This window comes from Anopheles stephensi, chromosome 3 (genome assembly GCF_013141755.1).
Source record: "Anopheles stephensi strain Indian chromosome 3, UCI_ANSTEP_V1.0, whole genome shotgun sequence".
Classification (NCBI taxonomy): domain Eukaryota; kingdom Metazoa; phylum Arthropoda; class Insecta; order Diptera; family Culicidae; genus Anopheles; species Anopheles stephensi.
Genome location: NC_050203.1, coordinates 50,262,925 through 50,287,187, shown reverse-complemented (window position 1 = coordinate 50,287,187; position 24,263 = coordinate 50,262,925). Strand labels below are relative to the sequence as shown.

At 44.2% G+C, this 24,263-nt stretch overlaps 1 protein-coding gene across 6 annotated transcripts in view; it reads left to right on the top strand.

The window, feature by feature from the left end:
* The window catches only part of LOC118514526 (cyclic nucleotide-gated cation channel subunit A), a 117,766-nt gene that overhangs the window by 60,712 nt on the left and 32,791 nt on the right, over window positions 1-24,263 (top strand). Inside the window, exon 1 of one of the 6 annotated variants that reach the window (XM_036061502.1) lies at window positions 17,366-18,303. The exons of 2 other annotated variants lie outside the window; for them this stretch is intronic. Coding sequence is in view for 2 of the 4 variants with exons in the window: in XM_036061504.1 (XP_035917397.1) it covers window positions 22,649-22,651 (3 nt within the window). In the remaining 2 variants the exon portion in view is untranslated. 3 more of the 6 variants (XM_036061504.1, XM_036061503.1, XM_036061505.1) reach the window with 3 other exon arrangements.

Here is a 24,263-nt window from a genome sequence, read left to right as displayed (position 1 = left end):
GAATGCAAATCCTACTTCTTTTAAATAGATTTAGAAATGTTACAGAATAAATTCCTTGAAGTGGCACACTTGCCCCAATTTCCGGAGGATGTTGAGTTAATCTTCAAACTACTTAAACATACAGACCCTTTACATTCTATCATAGCACAATTGATCATCCGCAATCATACATACACACACTTGAACCTTGCCGGGTAAGCAGCAATCGCACTAATGGTCCATACATCACGACCAAACAGCAACATCGTTTAAATTTGCACATCATGCTAAACGCCGTCTCCATTACCGTGTGATTAATTTCCCGTGCGATTGAAGCTCACCTTACTCCGGCCTGCGCCACACCGGCCTGCGATAAAGACTGTCCAAGACCTGTCCGATTACCGTGACGCTTCAATCGTGCAACCTTCGAACGGTGTTTCTGTGCCAGCCAGTGTATACGCGCCAGGCTGCTACTTGCAGCAGACCACGGTCAAAGATTATTGTGCAAGAGATGATACGTTTCGGTACTGGTGCCGTGCGATCAAACTTCACCATGTGCCATGGGATGCATTTGGCAGTTCTTTAGAAACCGTGTTTGTGCATGAAATGTGCAGCTAAAAGAGGGGAGGAGGTGTTTTTTGTTGTTGTGGGTTGTGCAGAAGTGTTAATATAGTGCATATTCATGCGACATACGGACACACGCTGCCCGACGTGAGCCTCGGTCGCTTCGTTCCACAGTGGCACGTGCCCACTTTTGCCACAATGAGCCTCTAATGAAAAACAGCAATTTGGTAAATTCACACCGTGCACACCGTTGCGTGAAGTGCTCCCCACGAGACCACCGGAGGAAGGTCTCGATCGATTCCAGGGGGGGTTCCAGCTCCTGATTAGGTTTTGACTGTCGCGTAATTGGCGTGGTACGACCGCAAGCTTAACGGGGACAGGGTTACGGGATGGGAGGACGTGTTTGGATTTGCAAATGCAAATCGTAACATCGTAGTGCCTGAGGCCGATGCGTTCGCTGCTCGCGGCGGTTTGGTGGTGTTAATTTGCAAATGTCATTTGTGGCCAGTACATCGGCCCACCAGCGTCTGCCCGGATGGATGTGGTGGTGGGGACGAGTGTGATGTAAATCGGTAGTTCAATGCACGCACTGCAAATCAACCAGCGTGAACGTGAATGCACATTACTGTCGGAACGAACTGAAACAAGAGTTTCAAAATCACTAATTTAAACTAATCGCAGATATCAATCGAATTGGCAACCGTACAGGAGGAGGGATGGTTGATAAATAATCATTTGATTAATCTGTGTATCACACGGCAAATGGGTCACTGGGAGATTTATTTGACCAATCATGATTTGTAGGATTGTGCTGTTTGGTTTTTGCGGTACACTGTTTTTTAGGTGGAAAATGATACTTGATAAAGCAGCTTCATAAAATGCTTATCCTAAACTAGACTACGGATAATGTTCCTGTCCAACATGGACTAGGGATAATGTAACAACCTTGAAAGGTACAGGCCTGACATTTCTAGCCTGATGATTTTGCTCATAAGTCCTACGTTTGGAGAGACGGTCTGGGTGGGATTTGTTCCCCGGCTCTCCCGTGTGCAGACCGACGACGCTTAAGCCTTGGCCAGCAAACTGCCCCAACCCGCTACACATTATTCCGAGCCAAATCCTAATCAATGCATCATCACGCATCAGCCAGGCATTACAAAGTCTTCATTGCTCTATCCCCAATTCCTCTGCTAATTCACAATTTTCGCATGCAACCCCAACCACCGTACAGCGAACTGAGGTTCGTTAATTAACAGCATGACGAGCTATGTCGACGACCTCCACCCGAAGGCCGATGTTTCGTCGCACTATCAGCGAACAAAATGCATAATGAATGATACAACACACGTGATGTTACCAGCATCCAGGTTGAAACACCCCACTGTCATCACTAAATCATACGGTTCATTCAAGATCTATGCCGACAAAAAAAAAACGAAAAAACAACAACCACACATACACACCAATCTCGCGGAACTGTTGACGTGTAATTTAATGGGCATAAATTATGGCCACATCAAGCATAGTCAATTTTCATCCTTCCCTATCCCCGTATCGGGCCGGTAGACAGAAGAGTTTCCGACACGGTGCGAGAAAAGTTCATTTTGAAATGCGTGTAATCATCATTTGTATATTGGCTTATGATAATTTTCCACTCGAATTTTTCGCCGTCCCCCGAACGTCGGGGCAAGAATTTCCATGCACATGACGCCACGATGCCAGGTGTTGACGTAAACTGGAAAATAAATACACTCTGCACGGTACGCGGGAGATGGCCAATGTTACGCTCAGCGCCTAACCAATCGATCGATTGATCAGACGCCAAAGTCTGACCTGCCAGGAAACGGCCAGGTGGAACGGCGGCTGAGGTGTGAACATAAATTTTCGTTATTAATGTTTCACTGATTTCCGATATTCCATTTTCCACCCACCCACCCATCCTTTACGGTTCAATACATTGTCGTAACAATACTGTTAAGGGTAATCATTCATTTTTGTTCTTCTTCTTCGCCATCATCGCAGCCACTTGACTCGCGTGCGCACGGATGCCAAGCGAGCAAATAAACAATCTTCGCACTTATCACTTTACGATTTTCACTTGGCAATTTTTGAGCTGGGTATGCAATTTGCAAACATAACGAAGCACTTTTGTGTATTCCGGGTGCGTTTACGATTCGTTTTTAGCATTTTCCTGTGTATGCGTCACATTTATGTTGAATACCTCATTTGAAGGGGATTTACCAGCGTTTATAAAGGTAGTTTTATTGCGACATAGCCTCCCTAGGACGATCATAAAATGATCCATTACCCGGCGGAAAAGTTCTTCCAACATGATAGAGTTTATTAATGAAATTTGCCTTAATCGCGCATGCCCGTGGCGTCAGCATCTGTTTCCCCTTTTTTCTTCCACTTTGAGTGTATTGCTTGGCTGAGAAAATGAATGAAATAATCAGTTGATGAATGAGATTCTGTCAAAGTGAGCTGCAGCTATGGCGCCGCTTCCTTTTGGTGTTCTCTTCTAGAACATCAAGTAATGCTATGCCTAAACAATTTGAACAATTTCTATAACGCTTACTAAGAGTTCGAGAGTCGATTTTTCAGTGGAAAAGCATTGACTAGATTGTGAATATGAATCATTCCTGCACAACAAGTACACAACTAGCGCCATCGTTTACAGAACAATCAAACGAACGTTGGGTGGAAACGAGTTCAAGCTTTTTTTTTTTGCTTATCCTCTACCTTCATATTTCGAAATTCAAACGAATTTAAAACCGATTGCACTGCACTTGAAAATGCTTGCCGCCCGACAGTGCCGTTGCTGGGTACACAAACGGTTTTTATAAGCAACCGCCCAGGACCATTGTTGTTTGAGCGAGATTGCCTTTACTTCCTGCGTGTGTGTGTGTGTGTGTGCCTGTTTGTATTTGCTCAGCAGTCAATGCGATTTGTAGAACAATTGCGATGTTTCCTGTCTGGTACCGAAAATTTGCCCGGTTTCCTCGAACAAATCAAATACGAGCCCCGTGCCCAGGGAAAAGGTACGGGTTTCGGGTTGGAAAACATCACGTGAAAAGCAGTCACGAAACAAAGCGGATGGATGCTGCCACTCGCATTTCGGAACTATTAGATGCTTTCAGTGTCAACAGAATATGCTCTAAGCTCTGTTTAATCTGTTCGACGGTATGTATTGATTTTTCGTTTTGCATAACGATCAAATAGGTACATATTTTTTGTTGGGATTAAGTTTATAGTACTCGTGCTTTGTGGAAATAAGTAAAAGGAATGGAAGTTATCTTGTACGCATCGCGATAAGTAAGGTAATAAAAATCTTATCGCAGTTTCTATTATACATCGCTACAAACATCAAGCAAAACAAGATCATGATAACATATAAGTAAGCTAGTACTAGGATTGAAATTTAAAAACTCTAGGCATTAAGCGTTGGCGTTAGTTTGAGATTGTTCCACGAACATGCTGTTTCTGATCACAACAGGACTTGGATCATTTTTCTCCGATGGCGATGGCATCTATTCGCATAAATGATGGGTTCTCTGGAATGCACCCACAGTTCCACTCCCGATCCAGCCGGTTTAAATTCGGTTCCGATTCCAAGGAAATGGAATAGCCGACTCAACCTGGAAAACCCCGGAATCGTCTGGAACTGTCAGAATCGGTGGAACTACCCGTAATCATTCCTTTGGTGAATGGTTTCTATGGACTGACAGTTTTGATGACGCTTGACGTCGCATTACCAGAGTCACAAAAAATCATCAACACATACAAAGATTTAAAATAGTTGTACCCTTTTACTCCAAACCCCAGAAGTGGGCTCTCGGCCACTAATAGTTGCCGACTTCAATTCCAGACGGTTCCAATGGTTCCTCCAGTACTGACACTTCCGGACAGTTCGTTTCCACCTACCTTCTGGAACTGGTTCCGTATTATTTAATAATCGTCAGGAACAAGTTCCGTCCCTCTCTAATTCGTATTCCGTTTGAAGCATACTGAGGTTTACTAGGAACGAGGAACCAACCCAATCCTGCCAATAACGATCCCCTTGTTGTGACGCTCTCTACTTACGAACGTAGAGAAAAGCATTGTTTTCGTTATCTATGTAATTTATGCACAGAAAAGCATCTGTAGCGAGGGTGTGAACTATTCTCCGGCCAGATTGAAGCCAGATGAGCATTTAACCGGAAACACTTCACGGTTCATCCGACGATTGGTGAACATCAAGGCACTACACTGCCAGACGAATAAATTGGAACGATCCAGCGAGGAAGCTGGTTATTAGTGGCAAGTGTGAGGAAAAATTAGCCAAAGTTTTCAGTCAAACAAACGAGCCTGAGGATGAAGGCAAGTCGATTGATCACCGTTCGTTCGATACACAAATCGCTGCTATTCGCTCAAAAGCACCCTGTTCCGTTGCTGTTGATGAAAGCAGAATGTTCCGTGCGGCTGTTGTGTATTTTCCAATCCATTGCGGCAACAAATTGTTTATCGGCAGTCCCAATAGAAAATGTATCCATTGACGGGTACAGGGATTTCAATTAACGAACCATCGAATGGGCTCATTCATCAAATCGTTGTGGCTTCCTTCCCGGGCTGTTGTTGGGTTTGATGCGATGTTTGAACAAACATTGGCTATTGCTGCCAATAACACAACAAACAGCTGGTAAGCCCGACGAAATAACAGCTGCGATATTGCGGTTTGGTTCGTGCTATGGATTGATTGAGAAATTAAAGATAAAAGCAAGTGATCGAAGAATTTCCAGCTGTTTAAGGCTACTTCATAATTGCAATATAAACAACCATTTCGACTACTTCTACTACTCCTGTTAAAGCTTCAGGTGATCTGTAACACGCCCCATAGAAGAATCATAAAGCAATTTATCTGCGTTTGTTTGTACGCTGCACAACTGAGTGCATTTCCAGGGGCTTGCATCGTCCCGTCCTTTCCATCTTTCCCGCAAACGCAATTAACACAAACACGCATCCGCTGTCGTTTAATGCATTGCAAGCACATCCGTGCACACATCCTACCAGCATGAGTGTCTGGTGGACAAAAGAGGCATAATTTTGAGCCCATAATATTCACACACACACACACACACACACACACACACACACACACACACACACACACACACCTTTGCCAGATAAGAGCCTAAGGGGCTAAGGAATCCCATCGCAGGCTCATCTCAGCTATCCTAATGCAGTGGATGAGACGCAAAGCTTCTTTGGACGATAAATTGCGTTTCCTATTCACCGTCAGGCAAATGTCAAGCCCGAACTGTGTTAGAGCCTGCCGGGACGAATTGTTGTCGTCGTCGTCGTCGTACTTTGGCCTTTCCTTCGGTGCAGCCTGACCGCATACGGGTGACTTCTTGCGTTAAGGAGCTTATGAATGGGGGAGCTCATTCATGGGGGTTTAACCTGCTGGGAAGGATATTTATGGAGTGACGGTATCACGTTAGTTTTCCCCCCATAACCTACCGCATGGCGTTGTACTATAGGGGCTGTTATGGCTGTTTTATTTCTATGGTACTCATTACAGACGCGAGTCTACGTGCTTCGTGGACTGATATAGTTCAGTGCTAATGATGGCTTTTAAGTGTGACGTCTGCACACGCTTCTAATGAGTGAATATCTTTGTAAATGGATTCTTTGAAAAGGCTCTTTACAAGATTAGCTATTCAAAATTGTCGTCTACAGATTAGTTAGTGTTCAGTAGTCAAATCAAATAATAATAAATAGCTTGTACATATGTGACATGTCTTTCAGCAGCTAATTAATTAGAATCATTTTGTTTCTTAAAGGTGCGTTTACACAAGATCAATTAGATTTTACTTTCATGATTAAACGAACTGTTGATACATTCCCATCGCCGGTACACTCTTTTTCTTTAATTCATCCCAACATGGTTCTACACCTTAACACAAGATGGCAGATAATGACAAGCCATACCGCTCCTGAGGTTGTAGAATCGAAGATATCAAATCTGCCAAACACACTCCTCTCCTGGCAGTATGAGATTCATTGCTGTAATCTCGTAGAAGGAGACGGACGTCTATGATCGCATTAAACCTATGCTAGTCTTAATGCGCCCTTGCAGATACGCTGAGATGAGTAGTACACTATCCCGGGACGTGTGTGCCGAATTCTCATAGAATCATCGTCGGTTGCAATTACGATCTGCTTACTCCTGTCGCCGTATCGCTGATGACCCATCGCTGCGGTTGATGCGTGTCTTTTAGCAGGAGAGTTCTGAAGATAACCGATGTTCTCTTGTCAGATACGATAATATCATGGACATCGACACGGCTCGCCATGATGTCCACCGCATCAGGAGCCGTCCTAGATGGCTTTCTCGACGAAATACCTGCGGACAAACCCATGACCCGTAAAGAGCTATGTCAGGAAAAATATACCCCTCTGTGTTTCCAATTCAGCCAGGATGAGATGTGTGGGATCGGTCGTTTCGTCTTCATTCGTGAATCAGCTGGCTGCGTACCCATCGAAGTTTCTTGCTGTTGCCAGCACGATTCTTTCTGGTTCGAATCTATGTGCCTCCTGAACCAGCGGTATAGTAATAGTGGCAAGTAACATCGTAAGACACTGTCTTGGAATCGTAGGAATCCCATAGCGAAATGAAAGTTGAAGGCCTTTAACAGATCTAAGTTTTTGACTAGGCCAGCGTCAAAATCCAAGCGGAGACATTACATCTACATCTCTATATACATCTCTGTCGATGTGCACGATGCTCTTTGAAAGCTCGAGGCCTCAAGCGATTGCTTTATTTGTTTATACTATGATCCGTCCCCGGAAGGTCTATATTTTCCTGTTTGATATATGGATATAAAATACTCTTATAGAAACACTGTGTGGATTAGTAATTTTAATTCGTTTATTTTTAAACCAGCACGAAGCTGGTTTACTTACCATATCAAATACTGAATTGATCAGTAATGAGTTTTCATTTTCTATCTCAAAGTTAAGCTTGATGCTTTAGTAAAGCCACATTGCTTATCATAAATCGATATTAAGCTTTCCTATTTCTGCTCCCAATGCTGTAACTTTTATCCTGGACACCGCTATATTGAATTAAATGTTTGCTTCATGATGAATAGAATTGTGAAAATGCATCACTTTTATTAAAACTGTCAAACTATGAAGCGAAGCAGCCATCCAATAACAACACTGTGAAGGATGATAAATAGTAATGGATTGTTCCATTCACACTTCTCAACCATCATCTAATACCATTCATCAGACAATGACTTATCACTTTTCGTGCTGCAAGTGCACTCGGTCGAACGTTCGCCGAAAATCCACCGCTGGCATCATTCTTTCGCCCGGAGTGGAAATAGAGATAATTTTACACATACTCATACACACACACTCACTCACTCGAAGAATCCGAGATTGGGCACTTTCAAGTCTGTAAAGTCGATAAGAAGCCACCGGATGTTGGTTCCGGAGTGTCGGAAGCGTGACTTCCACTCATTCACAGCTGTCCGTGAACCATCACAATCGCTATCGGGAGGGCACAGGATCTGGCGTAGCTTTCTCCAGTCCCGGCCACCGATCATCTCTCCTCCTCCGAATCCACCGCCCGGGCCGCCGATTGCCAAACGTCGAAATGAACGCGTCCGTTTGAAGGCGAGTGTGTAGTTGATCCTTTCTGATGAAGATTAATGTTCCGTTGTTTGCGTTCGATTTTGCACACTCTTACACCACAAGAGCCAACAGTGCAGTGCAGAGAGGACAGTGAACTTTCGCTTCCTTTTGCCAATCGATGTTTTCTCCGCCCTTTCTTCCGGCACTCTTCGTGGAAAGCTTTACACATTGCTGGTGCTGGCGGTAGGTCATGGGAAGGCGAGCGACCCACATCGTACACAATCTATGCGAGAACGAGTTCGGCCGGCATCCTTGGCAACGAAGACGTAGTGCGGGAAAGATAATTCTATGGCAAACATTCCCCCATCAACACAGCGACTGACGACCGGCTGTCGATCGGGAGGCCTCAATATTCACTCTCGAACGGTCGAACAGTCGAAAATCGTCCGGTTCAACTTGTCGACGAATTGTTATTTCCACTTGCGGGAACAAACCACACTTTCCAGGCTGGCCGCCGTTTCTTGGAAAATGGGAAAACATTTCCAGACCGTTCGATTCCGATACGTCCTCGAGCGTTAATTGTGTGTCCTTAAGCGGGCTGCAGGCAAATACAAGCTGGCCACCCGCCTTACTTGAGAGGGTTTTTCCGGGAAAAGAAAAACGAAGCATCCACTGCAAATCGAACTCCCATTTCGCAATTCGATTGCCTTCGAGTTGCCAGAGCATTCGGAGCTGATTCCGGACTGTGTACGCGTGTTTGTGTGCTTTTCCGATTGTGATCATTTGCGGTAAATAAACTCCGAACTACGGGCGCAGTTCAGCCGGTGCCCGGCATTTTTCGGCGACGGTGGGGCATTGATTTTTCGGGCGCCAACCCGGCGCTCCGTTTTGTTCGCGTTGGCGGGTTTTCGGCGGCACAGGAAGAGAGAGTGGGGGAGACTAGGACGGTTGACTTTCCCACCCAGCACTGTCCGAATTGATTGACAACAGCTTGATGTGACTGCGGCTTTGCTGATGATGAATTCCAATCCATTGAGATGTTTGGGCGTGTTTCTTGGGCTGAATGACGAACGCTGGACCGTTTCGAGTGGGAAGAATGAATGAAGTCCTTTTTCTCGGACTGCAATATTTTCTTCAACTTATTGCCTTATTTCGGGGAAAATTTCTATATTGACTTACTTTGTGGAAATGCTAGAATTTCTCCTGCATCAAATTCACTTCCAGCTTATTAAACCACTCTTTAAGCCAAGTTTAACCTAATGATAATTATTTCTTACGGAAGCATAACATTTGCTTTTAAAGTGTTTTATCACTTTATTTCACCAACCTTTTGCGGTGATCTCCTTTTCACGGGCATCATTTATGCTATGACCCAAAATGGCACTGCATTCCATAATGCTACTTTATCCTGCGGCTACGGCACTGATCTTTTGTTTGATATGCTCTCGTGACAGGATGGGACGCCATCGTAAGGAAGCATTGTTTTCCACCACTTCCGCCGCGAGCACAAAATTTGAGAAGAAAATTCCTCCCGAGGGAGCCTAACTAACCACTCCGCCAATGGAGGTAAGCCTTTCTGGACCACGGGCCAGCCAAAAAAAAAAAAAAAATCCTGCTGACAAAGTCGTGTTGGACAACAGTTTCGACTGCTGTCATTGTCTATTTGTCTGCCCATCGGTCTCTCTACCGTTGCCCTAGCGATGGAATTGGGTTGCTGGACACACAAAGATTGCTCAATGAGGCGCACCCAAAAAGCGACGCTGAAGGATGGCCCCAAACAGCAACCCACCAGCAGCCAGCAGATTCGGCAAAGTGGTATGAATGGATGAAATATTTTGCAAAGAAAGCGTAGCATAAAATATTATCCATCCTCCGCCTGGTCGCCTTCGTTGGCCAGCCGTGGTTTACCGACGAAAACACTCGCCAGGCGAGGTTTTTGGTACAAACAGTAAGTTGCCGGTCCCTGACACCGTAATCGTAAATCATTTCAAATTTAACCAGTCCACCCCGGCGGACCGTACGCGCTGTTCGATCGTGGTGGATTGGATCGTCTTAAAATCCTTTCGTTTTAAAAAGCGACGTGTCCTGCTGGAAGGGAAGCTTGGTTAGAGTCAGTACCGGACCGTAAAAAAGGATTCTAAAAGCTGTCATCCTTTCCCCACTCCAAACCGTCCACGATCTTTTCATTCCGCAATCTTCATCACGACTTTTCGATGCTTCCATCGAAAAAAAAAGTTTGCTCACGCTTTTTGGAACGATTTCATTCACTGTTACCACACGCCCGTAAGATCCATTTTCAAACTTCCCGTCTGTTTACCGGCAGTAAAGATGTCAAACCGTTCGCATACTCCAGCCTCTGGATGCCAAACGCTTGGCGCGTCTCGCTTTGGACGTTTGGACGATTCCGAGGCTAGCCGAGAAGTTCCAGAACCGTACCGTACAATGTTTACGGTGACTGTGGTACAGGTCGCCATTCCGGGTATAAAACAGAAGTGAAACGCGTACCAAAAACCTATCTAATCTAATAGCTGCGGTGAGGCCAGATCTACTATTGCTGTCACAGTTCAGTAGGCCAACGGACGGAACTGTGCCAAACCATTCCTAGACGAGCCAACAAGGGAGACTGGATGTGGTTTTTGGAAGGGAAAGTTATGATCGCTGCCAGTCGGGGTTGAGTTGCAAACGGTTATTACAGTTCCGCAGGGCCGTTACCTTCCGGGGTGGGGGATTTTTTTTCAGTCGTTACCAATCTTGTCCTCGGGATCTTTTGCATGTGTGTTATCGCTGCTCCAATGATTATAAATTGGCTACGAATCTATTGCCATTTTTTTAATTGTGCACATTACTGTCAGCTGTTGGCAGTTTAAGCCTATCTGCCGCATGAAATTCGAAATTAATTCCACCATTTGTTTAACTTTATGGCTTCACTTCATAAAACCATCAAGCTGGCTTCAAGCTTCGCGTTGCATTTGTGAAGCTTCCACGTGTGTAGACCTTTTCTTTATTCAACTTTTTTAACATTTTAATTAAAGAAACCAGATACTAAGCTAGAAACCATTGCGCTAAGAAATCCTAAAACCATTCCAATAAACTTTTCCCTCATTGTAGACGACCCGGGCTCTGTTCTCCACTAGCAAGCTTCCCACTGCACTCAGTACTGTCAGTAGTACGCAACGAGCCCGAGCGTAATGGGAAATAGGTTTTCATTCTTTTTTATTTAAAAAAAAGGCACAAAACCTTGCCTTTTTACGAGTGCTCCTCCAAGTGCAGCCTGTCGCCGTGACAACCGTAGCCGGAATTTTAAAACTTCTCCATTCAATTAGAACTTTTACCTTCACCCAAGAGCTTTTACGGTGGTAACGGTGGAGCAAAATGCCAGCGAACATTTGCCAGCAACGGCAACGGTCGGCTTTGTACCAGCTCTGGACCCAACCCGGAGCGCCGCACCACATTCAAGGGTCACAATCTATTCAAATGGTGTCACGGGAACGACTTTCCAGGTCTCGTTATCCGCTGGAGACAGATCACCGCATGCGTGGTGGTTGCATGCCATAAACGAGTTAGTTTCGCAGGCATACGGTGAAACCGATTTCACCATCTGGCACACATTTGTATCATGCATTCGTAAGGTCACAGCGATGTATGGAAATTAAAATGGTGCAAAAAGAAAGGTGCATAACGAAGAATGCCTTTTAAAATGTTCATGATTAACTTTAAATCATTACAGATTCTTTCGTGCATTGTGTTCGGGAAATGGGGCTTTAGTGCTAGCCTTGAACTATAATGAAATTTCAACAAGGAAAAGTGGTCTTATGGGGAATTTTAAATTATTTAAGATTTCTTGAATATATCATAAGGATAAACTCCTCCCTTCACTGCCATTACCCATTGTGGCTAATATTTCGAGAGCTCCTTTCTAAGCTTGACAAATATTTTTTGTCTCTCGAAGGTTACAAAATGGGAGCAATTTTTCAATTTCAATCACTTTGTCTTTGTCTTTTTGTTTTTTGCAAGTGCCCGTTTTTTTCTTGGAAAGGGCCCCGATTTTTGATTGCGCAAAAGAAGCAACAACGACGACGAAAAAAGTTAACCACTACATATCACATCGGTAAGCGTCTCCCTACGCGCGCCAAACGAGGATGGGAAATGAATTTATAGCGAACGGGAAAGGATGGCAGAATGGAGATGTGAGGGCTGGCGCGCATAAAGTTGCGTTCTGACGAATCCCGACGCCTGAACCCGGGCGACGAACAAGTCCGGAGTCAAACATGACGGCGAATGTTTTGTTATCCGTTGCCCTTCACGTCACACTCCTACGCGCGCTCAAGGATGCCGCGCGTCAGGAAACGGTTAACTTGGAGCAGGAACTGGTGGATCATCAGCAGAAGGAACGGTGGTCGGCCGCACCGGGGTTTTGTCATTTCTGGTCCGTTTCCCTTCGGTGAAGTTGTTGTTTTTACATCCTTCGGACGCTGATGTAAGAGCCCAGATCCAAACACACTCGCACCAGCCCACACACACACACACACACACACACACACACACACTCACACAATCTCTGATACGTATCATACGCAAACTCAATCCCAGACCTCGCTCACGTACGAATGCCAGTGTCAAGGCAACGGCTTTATTTGCATACACTGGCAACCCGGGCATCACGTGAGACGGACGCACATTATTTCCATAATAATCGATGAGCACATTTTTCAGCTTCACGCGTAATAGGATTTTTCCGGGCGAAAGCTTCTCTTTCGTTGGGGGGCCATTTTTTGTTGTTGTTGCTCTTAGCCTTCCTACATTCGGTTTTTTTTCCAACGCTTTTGCTTTACGATACGCCATCTCGAGCGGAATGGCGTAAGCAACTCGTGCAACGGCACCATCTATCACGTTATACTGCGCGTAAGTTGTACTTTAAGAAAAGCCTGTTCAGGAGGTTCTTCATGGTGGAAAATTAATTACGCGTTTTTGCTCTCAATTCATTAAAGCGGCGCCTAAAATGGAAGCAGTTGGGTTTTGAAAGGCCGCTCTAATTGAGTGATTATTTGTACTTATATGTTGGTTTGCTTCATATAATTATTTTAAATTTTTAAATAGTTGTTGTGCAGCTGTACAATATTTTGAGCAATTCGAAGGTAAATACGGGAGACCGAATCCCAAAATGACTGTCTACCTACACTTCTCAACTATGGCTAAAGTTAATTTGTAATACTTACACAATACTTTTAACTAAAAAATTAACTTTTTTTCTTGGCACTACAACCTCGAAAGCTGTCGGCCTACCATTTCTGGCTTTCTCAGTCAGCCCTGCGTACGGGTAGGCGGTCTGGCCCTGCCGTGTGAAAGCCGGCGCTGTTATCGCCTCGGCCAACGGACCGTCCCAAATTACCTTAAGACACGAATACACTTAGACAAACAAGAGATTAGATTGTTCATAACTTCAAGAACTTACTTGCGTATTAGACATTAGCAATGCTATTGATAGCACACTATAAATGAGAAAGTTGTTCAAAAATTACATAGTGTCTGTGTTTTAATAATAAATATTAAATGAGGATCATACATAAGAAATTCACATGGCAAGACCGGGACTCAAATCCCACCTGAGCCGTTCCCCCCATAGTGAGGACTGACTATCCAACTACCTGGTATCATTAAGTCTAGTAAGGTCGCTAGGCCAAGATAGAAGATGCAGAAGAATATATAAAAAGTGGTAAAATGTCTTGGCAATAATATATTTCAGTTTTTATCCCGTCTTCTAATCGTCCTAGGCCTAGCAACAGATAGGGAGTTTATAAGATGATAGCTCCAACCGTTTTTTACACGGAAGATCCGTGTTTCAGCTCTGGAGTAAGTGCACATAGGATTCGGCACAATTTTGTTGGATCTTATTTTGAAGCAGGAAAATCTTTCATCAACAATCATAATGATTTCTGCAAGCATAGTACATTTTAAAATCGTTTAAAATCGGTAAAAAGAGATTGATAATGAATAAACAACATCATTAATGGAAACAATTAACGAAAACATTTGAAGGATGGTTTCTTTGGGGATATCACAGATATTCAAAAAGTTCTATTATACAGTACAGTCTGTCTTGACTTACAGGGAACGACAATCAAAGGATAACCTTCTAAAATTAACTAAGTTAGGAGCTTTAGCTACTAAATTGAGGCGGTTCGGAGGCCGAGGAGACAGCGGCGCCGGTCTTCACACTGCAAGGCTGGGGTTCAAATTCCATCTAGACCGCCTCTCCGTACGTAAGGCTGACTACTTTACTACGGGTAAACTTAAGTCACAGAAATCCAGAAATGACAGGCCGAGGTTGTAGTGCCAAGAAAGAAGAAGAATAGCTTTTTGAAGAAATATCAGTCTTATCAAAGATTTAGGGCTTACTCATATAGTAGACGAGCCGTTTTAAGGAAACCCTCTTTGATATTTTTCATGAATTCATAAAACGCTTTTCCCTAAATTTTGTAACTTCCACGAATATACAGTTACGAGTGCTGACAAAATTTCCAAATCTGTAAATATTATTAAATTACATCTTTTTCAATTATTCTTTACAATTGAACTAGCCTTGTGGAAACTTCTATTTAGATTCTCAAAACATTTATTTTAGAATTCAAAATGTTTTCTCACTGGCGTACCCATATTCCCCCCGGAAAACTGCGTAACAATGACATAACTTCTCCGAAAACAAGTCATTCATTTTCTCAGCATACCCAGAAAAGGCATGACAATTACAGTGAATCGGTCTGGAAGATCAACATATAATTGGAAGGGTACAGGTAAAGAGCACATTTTCCCAGTAAAAATCATATCGACTTTCACAAAGTGTCGATACTGATGTTTGACACGGCAGTATGATATTCAACGAGGGCCGTAAAACTTTATACTCGATCCAATCATAATTTATGAATGCAAATTTACACACAATCGTCTAACGGCGACCTTCAACCATCAGGCTCATTAAAGTCTTTAAGACCGCTTTTGCTGCCTTTTACGGAAATATGCTGCTAACCCGAGTGTCAACATAAATTCCAACCAAACATCCATAAAGCAATATTTGTAACCATCGGTTCGAGGTACGGACGCGTCAAAGCATGATTTCTCGATCGATCGCTGGCAGTAGCTGCCAGCACGCGGTACACCGTGCACGCTATCTGCCGGTCTGTCGTGTGAGCTGCATTCAAAGTGCAGTAATTTGCCGTTCAGTTTTTACGGGTCCTCCCCTCCCCTCGCCACTGGTCGAAGCAACGCACGACCCTCAATGCAATCGTGCATTTTACGATTGCCAATGGCGAAGAGTGCGGTGGCAAGCATAAGTACGCTGGAGCAAGAAACAAGCCGTCAGGCGATTGGATCTCCTCAGGAAGCTATTCGGAGACGGTGGGGAGAAGTTATATCTCCGCAGGTCAAGTTTGCTGGTTATGTCCGGCCGATGGACGAATAAATGTTTCCTTCGACTTTACATGACACGACAACTCGATCGCTCGGCTCTATCGCTGTAGGTTGATGAATTTATAGACGATTGGCCCGGCAGTGTGCTTCAACCACACAACCGTATCTCCACCGTCAGGGACGTCAAACCAAAGGGACGACGCTCGTTCGAAGGTCGCGCCTTCCTGGTCCTGGTCGAAAGGTAAACATTGACCAACCGGAGGGAACACCCATCCTCAAGGCGTGCCAGAGTCGCGAAACAAAATAGCACTCGAGTTCAGGGCTGGGACAAACTGGGGCGCGGAGAATTCACCCTCCCGCGTGAGCCGGAAAAGAAAACACCGGGAGAAATGACGGGTGGGAACGCCACCTTCATAAAGAGTGAAACAGGCCCCGATCCTTGAATCGTGTCTAGAATGCTGTAATTGAACCTCGTTCACAGAGAGGCATTTCCATTTTCCTCGTCGCCCAAGGTTGTCCGCCGTGGAGGGACCGACCCGACCCGACCGAGGGAATGGAAAACAAAACAAACCACCCCATCCAAACGGCAGATAATTAACTTCCGGTTCCACCATCTTTTGGGCAACCGTGTTCCGTCCTTCCTGACCCGTACCCCACTTGAGGTTTGTGTTTCAGTGCTTTTAACTTAACAACGGTAAAAGAACAAAATAAAGCTCATCAAGTCAAACGCCCCGAGCCAGCGGCGCGTTGCTACGGCGACACGTCCCACGGGGTCGTCGGGATGGCCATCCAGGGGTATGGGCATCGAGGGACATTTGCGTGGAGTGGGTGGGTGGGGTTTTGAATGGTTGAACTTAGCCCACTTAAAAGCTGGTGCCGAAGCTGGCGCGAATGGGCGTGAGCAGGACAGCGCCGACATGACCATCGGGTGGCCTCGTTCTAATGCCATCGTTGAAGTCATTCGCTTTTAATTACTCCCCCAGTTGGTAGCCCTGTTTGTTCGTGTTTGTCCACCCCCAGGGGTGGGTAGATACTTTGGAACATCTTCTCATCGGTGTCTTCCAAGTATGGTCCCGTGTGTGGTGTGCGGTCAGTTGCGTTGGTTGCGTGCCATTAATTACTTTGATGATGATTGTGAGTCGCAGTCATCATTTGTTGCGTTAATGTTGTATTATTTTATACATCACTCGATGAATCCTTCCGTGATCGTGGGGTCTTTTCGGCGAGAGAGAGAGAGAGAGAGAGAGAGAGAGAGCAAATTCCTCCGCTCACCAGTGTTGGCAACATATCCAACCACCAGTTCAACTCGACATGACACATTAACACTTGTTTTGACACAACCCTCAATCAGCACACGCGGTTGTCACGGCTAGTGTCAAAACAAGCGATTGCGATAAAATAGCTGACACGGCTGTTAATTGGCTTCCATAAATTAATTATCCGCCAATTTGTCCGCCAGCATACAGCCCGTTTTGCAGTTGCACTCGCAAAAGCTGCACGCACTACTACTACCGGTTAACCCAGACCGAAATGTAGCCGTCGTTGGAAGAAACCAACGGAGTCGAACAGCAACCCCCCGATCGAGTGTTGTCTACCTCCGTCGACTGAAGCTGATGGGGTATATAAAATTTTATTACATCTTATTTGCCTACCATCATGGGCGCCAATTATTACTGGACATCAAGCCCCTGTCCTGCTTTCCCCAATATCTCCGCGTGTCGCATCTTTACTCATAAATAGCATTCGATTCGATCGATTCCTGCCACACAAACGACACTTCCAACACGCGAAGACTTGAGTCTGGTTTCACCCTACCGACGTTCTACCCACCAACGAACCACCAGAATAATGATACCTACGCGCCAAGAATTCACCGAAAGGTGCAAACAATGCGGTTGAAGGTTTCCGAAAGTCACGCGCTCCCTTTTGACATTCAATTGTTTGCGCCATATTTTGTCACAGGAAAGGACGATCTGGCAGTTAATGGCCGTCCGGTGAAAGAGGGAAGAAATTTCCGATCGTGTTCTTTCATTTCCCCTGTCATTGTGCCAGAAGACTTGACGCTTACCCTTAGCCATGCCAAGAGTGATTAAGACTTGGACAAATGGGGGGATGGCCAGTGGAGGAAAGGCCATGCTAGTTTCTGCGCTATTCGGTTGAAGTCTTCTTCAAAGTCTACCAACACCGACCTAAAACACCTGTTCGAGTGCGCGAATAACAACGCACCTAACGATCGGATCCATCCTGTCCACGTCGCCATCTTCGTCCACCACCCACAATCACTCCCCACAAGGTTCCAACCCCTGTCGCTCTACCTCCCCTCCCATTCCCAGGAAGGTCGAACATCCGCCCGTGGATTCGTCGCCAAGCAAGGAGGTGAAGGTGGTTGGCCGTTACTAACACCGACAGTTGAAGACGCTACCCCAACGGTTTGCGAAGTCCAACTACAACAAAAAAAAACAAAACTACAGCACGGCAACCGCCGTCAAATTCGCCGCACCACAACCACAAACGGGCGAGGAAGATTATTTGCTTAAACGCTGCCGAACGACGGCGTCGATTCGATTGCGTTTGGTGACGACGCGATTGCGTTCCGTCGCCTGCGGGGAAGTGCAATTCATTAGTTTCACTTTCGGCGTGCACTTGAATGGATCACCTGCGCAGTGAACCAGCGAGCTGGGCTCATTGTAAACAACGGTGCAAAGGAGTTGGCGGTGGAAATTTAAAGCGCGCAGTGTGAGAGATTTGTCGAGAGCCGCGAATCCTGCCACGTGGAAAATGTGTTAGCAAAATGGCTTTAAGCAAGATGGCGCTAAGAACGTAATTGCGGTTTTGTTTTTTGTAGCATTTTTGAAGCATAGCTGAGTGCGTCACCTTCCTCTTTGACTTGTAGTGAAAGTAGTGGTAATTTTTAAACGTTTGAGGTCCGTAGTGCGTTATTGGTGAATCTTTAAAATGTGATTGTTAGTGTCTGAAATATGAAATCCTCATCCAATATTGTACAGTTTGGTTGAGATGTCAGGACGAGTGTTGAATAATTTATCGAAAAGTCAAATCGTGCTCCCGAAGCAAGTGATTTATAAGGCACCGCGTCTGATGTGACCACGAAACTTCCCCAAATCAGTTCCGTTTCATGGCGGGTTGCTAATCCATTAGCTTTCATGTTTAGATTTCACCGGAATACATTGTCTGTTAGAAAAGTGTTTGAAACTGTGCCGAAAGTGTTTCAACGAATTGTCTGCGCTGAAATTCTGCCACTTCGTATCAAACACCAAGTTTCTGGCGTTTGCGGAATCGGTTTCGTGTTCGGATATGTGATACTGCGGGCCGGCTAGCAGAGCAGATGTCTGAGTGATAGTGATTTACGGGGCAAACGGGCTTTTTGTGGTGCTTTTTCCTGAAAATGGAAAATTGAAACATTGTGCCAACCACCCTCAGTGTGTTAGGCTCTGTTGTCCATTTAAGCCAATGTGCTTCAAAGAGTTTTAGGAGAGACAAAACCCCCCCTAACAAGTGTGATGAAAAACGACGTAGGAAATCATTTTCTCGAACGAGAGTTTGCAAAACGCAATGTTTCCATCCTTTGGCTTGATTCGCACCGAGCCGAACGTTGCTTCAGATTATTAATTGTTTCAACAGAAGCTAGCTTAAATGTTGCACGGTTCCACCGTGCCTGACCACCATCGGTGCAGGTATTCTGGTCGCTGCAAACGAACGCTGAAGAAACAATTTATGTTCGCCCCACCGTGTCCGCTCCATTGGTTGCGCTTAACGCTACAATGAGCAGAGCGGCAGCGGAAGATGCTTTTTTCTTGTTTTTCTCCGGAAACAATTAAAATTTATGATCTACCAGATGACAGTTTTTCTCCGTGACAGAAATGAAAACTTATCTGCTCTAGTTTGCTCCCATTTTTTATGCCTCCTGTCGGACTTGCTACTCTGCTGAAGTCATAGCTCACAAAAAGTTACTCCACAGCGCGGTCGTTCACCGTGGTCGGCAGTCCGAAAGGCTTAGGAGTAAGGTAGCCGGATGATTTGTTGCTAATGAATTCTATCACAGGCCAATCCTTGGCTCGGTTTGCTGTAGCTCAAGGATTTTGCAAACGAACCGTTTCTCATCGTTTCTACGGTACAGCAGAAGTCGGGTTTCTGGTAAGGGCACCAACCCAACACAGTGGCCAGTTAAGTGCAGTGGGCAAACAAAGTAGTAAGAATAGCTCGGTGCATTTGGCTGCGATAAGCGTTCCGGTAAATTAAGCAAAATCGGAACAAAAATTAAGCTGCGCCCCATTTGTGTGCGGCAAATTACGATGCAAGTTCGGCGCATAAGCGGGAAGTTTCCTTAGAATGGCAAACTTTTGCTGTGCGGCAAACTCAGTACACAACAAAGTAATAATATGCGACAGTTTTCTTGAGCAGCCATAGCAATTTAAATCCCATGCTACAGTCTGCAAATTGTAATCGATTTAAAATTGAATCATCTCCACATAACGAAACCGGGGTGACACAATTCTGGAGTGGCGGAGCTTTGCGTGAACAGCTAATGCACTCGACATGTCAAGAAGATGTCGGTCAATATTTGCGCCCGATGGATTGGGCAAATGTCTTCGCTCTGTGCCAAAGTGCCGGAAGTTTGTTACACTTACCGACTTGGTTTGAACTGTGACTTGTGATTTGTGTGTGGTGGACATTAGCTCATGACCAATATTACATTCATACGCATGTTTATCATCTTTGTTTTCTAGTCCGTGTGAGGTGTCCCATACAGGCAATAGTTAAGGTCCATTATAATTTATTTTAATTATTACCTATAAACATATAGACCTATTAACAGCTGTAATGATGAGAAAAGCATTCAAGCTTACATATACACTTTCTCAGATTGGTGCTCGATAGAAAGAAACTTGTCTTTCTATCTTTCTATCACTTATCTATTGATGAGTGTTTTGTTATATCGTGCACACGAACTAGGAGACATTTTTGAATGAATTATTTTATATATGACGAATAAATTTTAGGTTGTGATAATATTTCTGAACTGGGTTAAATTTTGGACAGTAAACTGACATTCTCAAAGCACTACGAAAATATAATTCCGAAAGCCTCTCAAACTCTTGGACTATCGTTTGGCCAAGGATTTTATCGATTCTTACACTTTTAGTTTAGAATGTTGAAACAATCTATTTTAAAACTTTTTGAATAATTAATTAAAATTTGAATTTTAATGAAAAATCATTAAAAGGAATGCGACGTAAAAATAGAATCGCTAAGAAAACGAAGCTTTCTGCTAATTTTTTGACTATTTTGTATCGTTTTTGACTCAGCTGCTATCAGTTTGATAAAAAAATACCGAAATAAAATTTGTTGGCTTACCTGATTTTGTAGCCCTATCTAAATAAACTATTAATCAGATATCTTCAATCGGTTGTATTATCTTTCACTCATAGGCCAAAAACGTACTGAAAGTGATACTTTGACTGAAAAGCTATCCTATTGTGCAGTAAATGTGGTTGTTATTTAGTGAACTACAACAGTCCAGCGTCTTTAATTGGTGTAGAATCGATGGCAAGTGACCACAAGACAACATGTGCGGCAAGCCATTTCTGGCCTACCATTGGCCTTGGTACCATTTCTGGCTTGGCCTACCATTTCTAGCTTTCTGTGACTTAGTTTTACCCGTAGCAAATTAGTCAGCCCGGCGTTCGAGGAGGCGGTCTGGATGGGATTTGAACCCCGGTCCGGCGAGGTCCGGTTTCATTATCGCCTCGGCCACCGGACCGCCCCATCAGTTCAAATTCACAGACCTTCACCGATTGATTAATGTGAAAATAATATCTCCAAACATATATTTCTTCGACGTATGAATGTACATATGTGGATTTTATTTAAATCTTAAAGGTTCGGACACTTTTGGCAAGATCTGTGTGATTGGCCCGATTCTGATATGAGTTGGAATATTGATGCTGGTAAACTGAAAATGTTCTAGCTTTTTTATGCCAATGAATACTTTCATAGGCATGAATCTGAACAAGACTGCACACAGAGGATATCTGAAGGTTAGAAATAATCCTTTTCGACCACGGCGAATCTTTTAAGGGCCTAAACTTCGTTTAGCAACAAGGTAATGTCGCGATTCGTAGCTCCAGAAAGGAAATAAGCATGACATTTATCACAGCATTTTAATTGATTTTGATTGGTTAACATGATGAACGTACATATATCCATAACAAAACCAAAAGTCTATCTTTCTTCATCGAATTTATAAAGCTAGTAAACAATTAATCAGCCTACACAAGCTGTATTATAGTACCCGTGAATACTGATAACTGATCGGATTGCATGTCCTAGGGAAAAGTTTTATTGGGCACATAGGCAGGGCATATTCAGATTTGGAATAATTACACGTTCATGCAAAATCCTATCCCGACCGTTCTCCCTTGGTGGAGATTGACTATTCAACTACGTGGTATCATTACGTCTAGTAAGCCAGAAATGACATGCATGACCTAAGAGATTGTTAGACCAAAGAAGAAGAAGAAGAGAGCAGTCTAGTCGACAATTTATGCATCCAACTTGTGCTGCCAGAGGAGATGTTTTTTCATGGATAATTAAAATAATCCATTCGATCTCGATCCTCAATCACATTGACCTAATATTTAGTTAGTGTCACTTCAATGCACCCTCCAGTAGACAGTTCAAACAATTCAACTCTCGCACGCTTCCTTGCATCCACTCCACTACACGGTCGATAAGTACCTTATTCTCGGCGCACAGTTTTTTTCCCCGCCTCTCCTGTTGGTACACGCAATTAGCTACGGAATCAATCACCACAGGGAATACTTATCACGACATTTCGACCAAATATTTGCACCTACGCCGCCCTGTTTACATTTCGTACGGTGCTTTTGTCAAGATGCTGTAAGTAGCGCCAAACACACGCGTGCACGCTCGCTTGCTCACCACTTCTTAGGAAAAGCGAGCGTTCATCAAGCCCGTCATGATTTATTGCAGTTCGATCGCAAAAGTGTACTGGCGCTGAGCTTGGTCTGGCGGGAGGAAGTGTACGCTTGTGCCTGTGGAAATGGTGTGTAAATTTGAGCAATTCAAAGAGATTAGGAAAGTAATTAATCAACTTGAGAGCGCTGTGCAATCTGTTTGTTGCGATGGTGAGAGCTTGTTCCTACCAACCCCTGGTTCCTCACAGACCACCGCCAAATCCGGCGGGGCACACCTTCGCACAGTCACCAGCACCAGTCCAAACGACACGGCCGCTGGTCGAGGTGAAAATCGTTAAGAAATCCATCTTTTCGGTCGACAAATAGCTTCACAAGATGGATTGGTTAGTTTTCCTGTGGAATATGATTGTGTCAACAGTTTCGAGCGGAGCATGTATCGGCCAAAGATCGGAGTGAGTGTGTGTGTGCGGGGAGTCTTTTTTGAGTGGGAATTCTTCCCAACTCTCGTTGAGGAGCTTTTTGGTATCGTACAGTGGCAAGATAATCTTGCAGATTGATAGAATCGTTACAAGGGAAAAAAAACTTCACTGAAAAGATTTGTGGCACATGTGCTTGGTGAGTGCGTGGGATTTTTTTTTTTCTTGAGAATTGTCCTCAATAACGTAAGCCGTCATTCTTACAGCCTCCTTTCTAGTATTGCATACCACGACCGTTAACCTTTGACCTGAAGTGATTTCTTAAAATCGAAAAAAACGAGAACCATTTGTTATGTTACAATCTTTCAAACTGATTTCGTTGAAGCTTTTTCTAACTTGACGGTTTGAGCAGCTTGATGACTTGGTAAATGTTTCACCAATCTTTTTTGTATTAAAATATGTCTTCTTTACTTTTCTTTCATTTGTTTGCCAAACCATTACCTCGGCCGTCCTGGTGGACGCATGAATGCCTTCTCTCCCTTCTAATTTTGACCTATCACGTCTCTTCTGTCCATGGGGACAGTCTAAAAGGACTTTACAGGCTAGGTTTTCGGTATCATTCTCATGACACGATCAACCCACCAGAGCCTACCGAGGCTTATTTGCTGCGCAATGAGCTGAACATTCATCAAAGTTTTGGTTAGAGTATTGTTTCTAAGGAGTTTTGTACTGAAAATATAAATATTTTGTATCGTTCGAGCTTCGTCCATCTCGATAGGTATTTTGAGTGGATTTTGAGTGAAATTTTGGACGACTTTGAAGGCGCCATTACCTATCTGTCTATCAGGGATGATACTGAGTTATTCAGTGTTTGTTGGCAGAGCCGTTCGTGGTGCCACTGTCATTTTGGTTTAAGCTTCTTTAATGTCCGACCCAAGGTTCATTGCCGCTTGCTCGATCCTTTAGTAAGCTTCTGATACCTAGGAGAGCTTCAAATCAATGATGTTTAAGTCATCAGCGTATGCCAGGATCTGGATTGGCTTAAGGTACCTGAGGCTTCCTCCACCGAGTCAAAGATCCTCTCTAGCGCCAAAAGATTGTTCCATCCACCTTTTTCTGACTCGTAATATTGGTCAACATCGTTTTTACAAGTCTGGAAAGCTTGGCTGGATTTTCAAAAGAGCTCATAGCGTTGTATGTCAAATACGGCTTTAAAATTAATGAAGATTGGAGCTGCTGCTCCACCATCTGCTCCAAGATTTGCATCATCGTGAAATTCTGGTCAGTGGTTGATTTTCTGTTTCGGAATCTCTTCGACGCATGG